Source organism: Pezoporus occidentalis, unplaced genomic scaffold (genome assembly GCF_034315485.1).
Source record: "Pezoporus occidentalis ecotype Australia unplaced genomic scaffold, CSIRO_AGI_Poc_V1 ctg3588, whole genome shotgun sequence".
In the NCBI taxonomy this organism is placed as follows: domain Eukaryota; kingdom Metazoa; phylum Chordata; class Aves; order Psittaciformes; family Psittacidae; genus Pezoporus; species Pezoporus occidentalis.
In genome coordinates this window covers 1-8,726 of record NW_026915579.1, presented here as the reverse complement: position 1 = coordinate 8,726, position 8,726 = coordinate 1, and the positions used below count along the sequence as shown (strand labels likewise).

The 8,726-nt window shown below is 55.8% G+C and overlaps 1 protein-coding gene and 1 long non-coding RNA gene across 2 annotated transcripts; both read right to left on the bottom strand.

Moving 5' to 3' along the window:
- Positions 1 to 489: 489 nt before the first annotated feature.
- LOC134169812 (uncharacterized) lies at positions 490 to 4,268 on the bottom strand. The gene is made up of 7 exons (XM_062630660.1): positions 3,797 to 4,268; positions 3,445 to 3,555; positions 3,090 to 3,169; positions 2,595 to 2,703; positions 2,238 to 2,327; positions 1,541 to 1,645; positions 490 to 938 (listed from the first exon to the last, which is right to left on the bottom strand). The coding sequence occupies exons 1-7, from the start codon at positions 4,202 to 4,204 to the stop codon at positions 753 to 755; spliced, it is 1,089 nt and encodes a 362-aa protein (XP_062486644.1). The 5' UTR covers positions 4,205 to 4,268; the 3' UTR covers positions 490 to 752.
- Positions 4,269 to 6,342: 2,074 nt separating this feature from the next.
- LOC134169811 (uncharacterized) lies at positions 6,343 to 7,563 on the bottom strand. Its single transcript, XR_009967017.1, has 2 exons — positions 6,966 to 7,563; positions 6,343 to 6,662 (listed from the first exon to the last, which is right to left on the bottom strand). It is a non-coding gene; the product is annotated as an uncharacterized LOC134169811 (long non-coding RNA).
- Positions 7,564 to 8,726: the final 1,163 nt, after the last annotated feature.

The window sequence follows — 8,726 nt, the reverse complement described above, 5'->3', positions numbered from 1 at the left end:
ACATGAGACAATAAGGAATTTGTAAGAGAAAACCAGGTCCTGGTCCCATTTGAAAAAATCAAAGGAGAACATCCAGGATTGACTGTACCAAGGATAACTTGTTTGACAGCTCGGCCAAGTCACCATTTGATTACATAACCTGGGGAAAAAAACTAACTTTCAAGGTGTCGGAAAGTGAACTGCCTTCATTATAATACTAAAAATCAGATCCACACCTCAGAAAGACCCCGGCCAGGGTGTAGACGGTTCCACAGAGCACGTACAGTGATTAGAAGGAATGACACAGCAAATATTACAATTATATAGAGATTACAACCGATTACTGTCACTGAGAGGTACCTTTTGTGTATTTACAACAGAGAGCTGGAGGCAGCAGGTGAGGGTATCAAGGAGAGCTGTGCTTGGCTTTCCGTTCCATGGGAGCTGGAGACGTGCCAGGGCGGTAGCGGGCCCGTTTACCAGGGGAGGAGAGGAAACTACCTCTTAGGCTGTGGAAGGGCAGGAGAGTTAAGTCTGGCTTTCTGCTCAGGGGGAGAACAGAAGCCTAGGCATGCTGCAGCCACCGGCTCTCCGGCTCAAGGGTTCTCGGGACAGGCCCCAAGCTGCTGTTCCGCAGCAGGCTGTGTGTGCCCTACGGTTTGCACAGCTGCTGCCCTGCTCCAGCCTCAGAGGCATTTGCTGCTCCTTCCTCTAGCAGAGGAGGGGGCTAGGGCAGTGCGGCACCTTGCCTGGCTGGAAAGCTCCAGCCTGCCTCAGTGTCTCTTACTCTGTCGCAGCAGAAGGAACCTCCTGAAGTTGCACAGTGCCTGGAAAGCCCCGCAGCTGATCTCCTGGTCCTCCTCAGCACAGGACAGGGCAAGGTACCCCATTGCCTGCCCTAGGAATTCCAGAGGCTTGCTTCTGGAGAAGCACTGCATGCCGTGTCTTGCATTCAAATGCTGTGGGAGAGAAGAAGCTGCAGTAGCAGGGCCAAGCTGTGGCAGATGGGCTGAAAGCCTTAACCTCTAAGAGCAGCCCCCAGGCCGAGTGCCACGTGAGCAGCAGCTCTGGAGAGCTCTGCCCTGTGCTGCACCGCGTGGAGACCCAGTTCATGGCGGCCAAGCCAGGGCAAGGACTGTGCTGTCTCCCTGCAAAGGGAACTGTGGAAGGGTTCTGCCTTCTCGCCCTGTGAGCCCCTGGGACTGGGGTAGGTGTCTGAAAGAAGACTGACACCCTGGATCTGCTGCTCCTCCAGACCCACAGTCAGCTGACAGAGCCCTCCTTCACCACCTGCAGGACTCCCCATCTCCAGGGGAGGGAGGGCTGCCAGAGCTGCATCTGCCAAATGCTCTCACGCCCAGGGACAGCACTGGCTCCTGAGAGAGAAGGCACAAGACAGAGTGCAGCTCCCAGAGAGAGGACCAAAGATGCTGGTGCAAGGTTGAGTCTTGCTGAATCCCCTACTGCCCTGCGCCCAGGCTTCCCTTGCAGGGGGCCCGGAGTGTTCGGCTACTCTGTGGCACCAGCAAGGGGCAAGTCACCTTCATCACAGGCTCCTTACCTCCAGCATTGAAGAGGGCGATAAAAAGTAGGTGAGGCGTACAATCCACTCTACAGCCTTCCGGCGCTTAGCCATGTCCTCGGATGCCGTGATGGGCAGCAGAGCCTGAGAAGGGAGAAGCTGCAAGTCTGCTGTGGGAAACAACAGTGGCTCCCAGAGCAGTGGTTCTGCCAAGCATCTCGTGCTGTTTATGCGATGTACTGCCAAGGCTTCCCATGGTCCAGAGTAAGACCTGGAATGGGGTCCATCCATGCTGTGATCTGGGGACCACTGCCGGCTGTTGGTGACCTGCTGCAGTCAAGGAAGTTGCCCGATCCCATCCCCAAGGCACCTCTGCCCCCTTCCACATGCAGCTCCAAAAAGGCTCCCGCTCCAAGAGGACCAGAACCTCTGGCAGGGGCTGCACAAGGGAGGCCAGGCCCATGAGGAGGCCAGAAGAGAAGACCTTCAGGGCTGGACTCCCACTGCACTATGCACCTTGTACCACGGCCGTATCCTAGGGCATCCCCACCCTGCTGGCAAATGGGGAGGAGAAAGTGAACGGGGCAGACAAGTGAGGGCAGTGGCTCAGCAGTGCCAGAAACTCCTTTCACCCCTCGGCCTGGGGGCTGGGGTGCGCATGCTTTAGAAGGTCTCATCACTTTAGGGTAAGGCAAGGAAGACACCCCATGAGCTCTGCTCTTGGTAAACGCCTGACCTTCAATATTTTCCCTGTTATGAAGATGCAGGATCTCTGTGAAGCACCACGTATCAGCACCTCCAGCACACTGTCCAGAGTTTTCAGGATCTGTAAGGAGAGACACAGACAAACACAGATACACACAGATGCAGCAGGTTACGTGCTTGACCTTGCCCTGGCCCTTCTTCCTTGCAGAAAGCTTGCTTGCCTGCCTTCCACCTGAGGTGGGCCTCAGCTGCCCTCTGGTGCCCAGGGGGGAGGCCTCAGGGTCTCCCTGGCCTTCCTTCTCCTGTCGGCTTCCAGCAGCCAAAGTCAATGAGGAAACCATGAAGAAGGACAGGCTGTCAGGCTCTCTGCAGCTCAGCCCACATTTACCTGATCATAGAATGGAGTACGCTGGCTAATCGTCTCACTTGCAACAAAACTGAAGGTGCCACCTATGTGTTTGTAGAGGCGGTTGTCCAGCAGGTTTTCCCTGTATTCGCTGTAAGGAGAGAAGGTGCCAGCTGGATGCAAAGGCTTCTACACTGGGGAAGGTGCCCACAAACACTATGACTAGCAGTCCCCAGGGTTGAACCTGCACAAGGTAGGCAAGGCATCTCCTCCCTCCCCCATTCTGCTGAGTCAGGGACAGAGGGCAGCCCTGGCCAGTGGACCCTGAAGCCCTTTCCATCTCCTGCCTCTTCCTTCAGAGGAAAAGCCAAGAAGCGTCGGGGAGCCCTGGAGCACCCACCGCCATCCTGCCTGAGCCACTGACGGGCTGAGAGGTGGGAGAGCAGAGGCCCAAAGACCACGCCACCAGGATAGGAAATGCCTGGTGCTACCAGGCCCATGGGAGGCTCTGGCCTGGCCAGGCGCTGGGACAGGTACCTCAGTGCAGCGACGGCAAGCAGGGCTTGCTGCCACATCATGGTGTCCATGCTGTCAAAGGCCTCGTTTTGCATTAGTGCCTGGAGAGGAAAAGCATGGCTGGGATGGACCACAGCAGCTGCCGGTGCCTGCCACCAGTCTGCCAGTCTGCAGAGTGGGCAGAGTCCGCAGGTCAGCTCCAGCACCCACAGCAGCCCCTTGCTCTGCAGTGGCCCCAGTGGCAGAAAGGGCTGTTCCCACAAGGCCTGTCCTACCCTCCCGCTGTGCCCAGACGCCTGAGTGCTGTCCTTATCACCAGTCCGGTGCTTGGCCATCTGTGCTCACTTCCCTTAGCCCCACTGGGGGGGGCCCTCACCTCCAGTTTATTCAGCAGCTCATGGGATGTTGGGCTTTGGTACCTTCCCCGCAGTGAGGCTCTGCAGAGCATGTCGATGGAGGCCAGAAACTTCATCTTCGACTCCCGATCCTGTCAGTCCAGGAGAAGAGAGACAAAGAAGGGGGGGGGGGGGGGCAGGGAGCACAGGCACAGCCAGCAGGAGTGGAGGCTTGAAGGGCTGCAGCAATGGTGCGGGGGGGGGGGGGGGGGGCAGGAGGGGAACAGCTCTGCACTGCCAGCAGCCCTCCAGGAGCCTGTGTGTGGACAGCATACGTGGCAGCACCCAACTGGGAGCTGCTGGCAGAGCTTTGCTGACAAATTCTGCCATTACCCTTCTGGTGCTTTTGACAAAGTCCATGATGTAGCCGTGGGCTTCCTTTTCCTCATTCTGCAACTGGATGCTAGAGTCGGCAGCAGCTACACCTGATGAAGAGCAAGAATGGGGAGAGCTGCAGGCCGGGGTAGGAGGCAGAGGGAAGAGAGGGGTCCTCTCTCCAGCCCGGCACCGGCTGCTGTGCCCACAGCACACCCTGGGCCAGGGTGCTGATGCCCTTCTCATCTCCTTCAGGACGCTGCCAGGAGCAGGGCGAGAAAGGTGCCAGCCCTGCAGCACCGCTGCCTCCTGCCCATGCAGCTGCTTCTCCCTGCCCCGTTCTGTGCCCCAAGGTCGTCCCCTGGGGTTCCGTTGATACCTACTCATGTAACGGATGGTGACACTCTGAGATTCCTCCGTGGGCATTGCCTGGGTCTTTCTGACTGCTGATGGTCACCATCAGCTGCCCCAGCAGGGGCTCCTGCACGAGCTGCTTGGCTCTTCTCTCCTCAGAATCCTGGATACTGTGGGGCTGGGCACGCTACTTGCCACGAGGGTCCCACTGTTACCCACCACCCAGGCCAGGAGGGAATGTATCTTGGCCCGCATTGTGACCTATGTGCTGCAGGGCCCAGCAGCATTGTTGCCCTGCCTGGGTGTGGCTCTGAACTCAAGTAACCAAGAAACCACATTTTCTTCCACCTTATTTCTTCTTTTCATTAACAGCTAGAATTTCACTGAACGGTTCAGGTTGGAAAGGAACTTAGGATCATCCAAGTCCTCAGAGGAGGCTGAGGGAAAGACATTCATTCAGCCTGTAGAGGAGAAAGCTTTAGTGCAGACCTCACAGCAGCCTTCTACTACCTACAGGAGCACATGAAGACAGAGCTAGTTTCTTCACAGCAGTGCATGGTGGGATAATGACAGACAAGAGGCATTGGGAGACATTCAGACTGGAAATAAGGAAAAGCCTTTCTCCTCATAAGGACAGCAAAGAGATGAACAGGTTGCCCAGAGAGACGGCGCTGTCTCATGCCAGGAAGATGTGACTGGACAAAGCCCCAAGAAGCTTGGTCTGATGCTGCTTTGAGCACGAGGTTCAAGCAGAAGCCTCTAGAAGTCAATTCCCACCCAGTATACCACATGATCCTGTGAGTAGGCCAACTCCTACAAAAAGGTACATACAAGGCGTTGGAGGCAGTTTTCACAAGCTGTCAAGGAAAATGCTTGTGCACTAAGAACTGGCTTTTCTCAGAGATGCCAGGGTCTCTAAAAATGCAACCGCTGAACCCCTTGAAGGGGAAATGGACTCAGCCCTTTCACACCCTAAACCAATGCTTCAACTCTGCAACTACAGCAGAGCCACACGACAGGTCCAGTAGCATGCATCACCCCCTACACCTTGTGTCTTCCCCCTACACCTTGTGTCTACACACTAGTTGTTTTCAAGTACTGGCATCCCTTTTGCCTTTGGTCATGAAAACAGAACACTTTGCACAACAGAGTGGGGCCACAAAAAAAAACAAAACCTAAAACTTTCCAGCTATAAGCTGGAATAAAGGAGAAAACAAAACAGCCAAAGCAACATTCCAAGTCAGATCTATGTCTCTGCTTCACTCCCAGCTGGAGCACGTTGTTCTCCCACTCTTTGAGAGGAAGCTCCTTCCTCAGGCATAACCACGCCCAGCCTAGCTGAGGCACATAGTATCGAGCAGAAAAAAATGCTTTTTCAGAAGACATCAGATAAAGAGCTGTTCTCGGCTCTACCCACACGCTTAGCAGTAGCCCCTCTAGGCAAGGAAATCCAAACGCCGCCAGGGAATGGAGTAGGAGCCGCGCTGCCGGGCGCCGCGACGCACAAGATGGCCCCGGGGCTTGCCACCACACACAAAATGGCCGCCGGGCCTGAGGCCACGCCCAAGATGGCTCCGCGCCTGCATGCAGACGCTGGTGGAACATATTATTTCTGTAAATTGTCTCTGCTTTGCAATCTTCCCAGACAGACTACGTCTTTCCCAAATAAAAAGAAAGATTTACATTTCTGGGGATAAGGTTCCATTTTCTCCCCAGTGGCAGAACAGGAAAACCTACGTTTTGGGAAGAGAGAATGGGGCCACTCCTTTTGGGCAAGCCAAAATGTATTTTACTGGCCTGGAGGTGCCTCTTCTAGATGAGGTGTCATCTTCTATTCAGCATCTGACCGTTAACAGCTCCTGATGAACAGGAGTGTCCTGATGATCACAGATGCCAGTTAGGAAAACTGTTGCTTAATTTCCTGCATGTTTTTTCAGTCGTTATTTAGTAAATCATAGACTCACAGAATCATAGAATAGTTAGCGTTGGAAAGGATCTGGTGACCTGGCCAAGCTGTCAAATAACTCCGCCTTTGGTGCCACCAATCCTGGACATTCTGCTTGGATCCTTCGAACACAACAAAGATCGGTTGTTTCTTTTTAAGAGGGGCGCTTTGTCCCAGGCCCAAGATACAAGAACTATGAACTGTGGCTACCGATTGCAGGTGCACAGTGTAACAAAAAAGCAATATATCTTAATTGGATAGAAAAGAGATTTCAATAGAAAATTTAATAAAAATTTTCTTTCAAAAATTATGTTGACATAATTAAAAATGTCAACAGAAAACTATCTATTGCTGTTTCCTTGCACTTGGAGGAAGAATCTCATAGGAAGCTCGCTCAGTCCAGTGCCCTGGATCAGACCAGCTGGTTAGGGATCCTCCTCCTCTCTGCCCTCCGGAGGCAGTGCCACAGTGCCGGCAGGAAGGAACTGGCAGAAGGCTCTTCCCATGCATCATACAGCAGCTGCTTCATTTCAAGCGCCAGGGAGGAGACACGGGGGCTGCTGTCACTCTCCATGTTCTGAAGGGCTGGGATGGAAAGGAACAGAGCCACGGTCACATCGCAGATCTGCAGGGGATCTGCAGAGTCCCTCCAGCCAGGGCCACTCCCACCCCACAGCAATTCCCACAGCCAGGAGGGAGGCGGGGTACCGGGATTAGATGGAAGGTGTTGCCCACCAATGTCCCACATGCTCCTCAAATCTCTCTACTCTGCCCACGCCATCCGTCACCCACAGAGGGAGCTGAGCCCTCCTAGGCCAGGACAGGGATTATAGCTCCCTACCCAGGCCCTTTCCTCCTACCCACAGGCACCCCACTGCCCTCACTCACCCTCATTAATGACCAGGACCTCCTCCTCGCACCCGTCCTTCAGCTGCTGCCCAGCGAGCCCTAGGCACACACAGCCCGTCACACATCCCGCTGACCTGACCATCCCAGCAGCCCAGTTCACCCCCACTGACCCGCTGGGCAAGGCTGAGCCCAGGGTAGCTCCTGGAGCGTGAAGTGGCCTTGAGGGACCCAGCCCCACATCAATCACATCGGGCAGTTGGGGCTCTGCAGCTCCCCGGTGGATTTGGCAGTAGCCATGGCTGGGGCTAAGCTGCTGAGGTACAGTGAGGGACCCCCGGACAGGTTGTGGCTCACCAATGAACCTGACAGCCACCTCGCGCAAGGGCTCCTGCGGGCTCTGCAGGTACAGCAGGCTCTGGTGCAGGTACTGCTCCAATCTGGTTCTTTTCTTCAGCTAGAGCGAGCACACAGGGACGGAGTTGACACAGACCCTCCCCCCCCCGCACCCAGGACTGGCCTCTCCTGCCAGGACACCCGCAATGCCCAGCCAGCAGCTAGCTGGTGCCAGGGTTTGGAGGGAGCAGAGGGCAGCGTGCTGCCTGGCCAGGGTGCTGCAGTGCCACCCTGCCACCAAAGGCCAGTGGGGCACCCCTGGAGTCTGGGCGGCGGGAAATGGGACCCTTGTGCGCTGCAGGCAGGCAGCACAGGGCTGCCATGGAGGGCAGGGGGAAAGCTGCTAGCCCCATGCGCTGGGGACTGGGGGAGAGAGGCTTCTCCAGGCTGGCTTGCGGGGCTTTGGAGTTCCTCACACCAGTCTTTCACACCAGTCTTTGAGGCAATGAACGGTGGAGCCTGATTTCAGTTCAGCCTCTCACACATGCTCCTGTGGCTGCAGTCACCCCAGAGCAGCCCCCAGTGCTGGCACTTGTCCTGGGGGTGGGCCAGCACTGCCCCGGCTATGCCAGCCCAGAGCCAACCTGGCTGCTTAGCTCTGCTCTGCCACCAGGGCCCTCAGGGTGAAACTCTTCCTTCTCCTTCTCCCTTAGGCAACTGGGAGCTTCTTACTCCCACATGAGAGGTACAACTTAGTCCTCATAGTCTTGAGGAACATGGCACAAGAAAGAGTCTCTAACATCCAGGTGATTGCCAACACGCTGAAGGTAGTCTTGGCACACTCGTGCTTGAAGCTGACCAAGGTAAGCAGTGTGCAGCTGGGCTGCCCCGTGCGTGTGCCCTCAGGGCACATGTCTGGTGACCTTTGAGGCTGGCAAGGAGTGACAGGAGAGGAGCAGTTCTTGGTGGCAGCAGGGGCCGTGGCTGCACTCCACCCAGCTCCACACTCCTGCCTCCGCCAGGTGGACGACCTCGTGCAGATCATCTATAGGCAGCTGATGCTTGTCACCAGAAGGTCGCTGCGGGACATCCTGATGCAGACCCTTCTCCAAATGGCGCAGCTGCACTCTTGGGATGTGACCACTAGCCTGCTGCGTATTTCCATCACTGGTGACATAGACGTGGCCCTTCAGCTTCAGGGGAATCCTAGGGCCTCTGAGAACTGCCCAGACAAAACTTGTTATGGCCAGGATGGCCCCACTGACTCTGAGCTCTGGCATCACGCCACTGCTGAGGCCATGTGGAACATGCTGGTATGTGAGCCCAGCATTTCAGGCGGAATACTGAAGTCGCTGCTGCTGATCCAGCACACAAGCATGTCGCAGAACAACTTCGGCACAAAATGCAACTGCCACTTACTGCTGACTGTGAGTGTCCAGATGAGGCCTGGTCCGCCCTGCCTGGGGC

Coding starts and splice junctions, on each gene's coding strand:
- LOC134169812 (XM_062630660.1), bottom strand. CDS start 4,204: ATGCCCACGGAGGAATCTCAGAGTGTCACCATCCGTTACATGAGTAGG. Junction 3,556..3,796: donor TTGTCAAAAGCACCAGAAGG/GTAATGGCAGAA, acceptor CTGGACTGACAG/GATCGGGAGTCGAAGATGAA. Junction 939..1,540: donor CGCCCTCTTCAATGCTGGAG/GTAAGGAGCCTG, acceptor TCTCTCCCACAG/CATTTGAATGCAAGACACGG.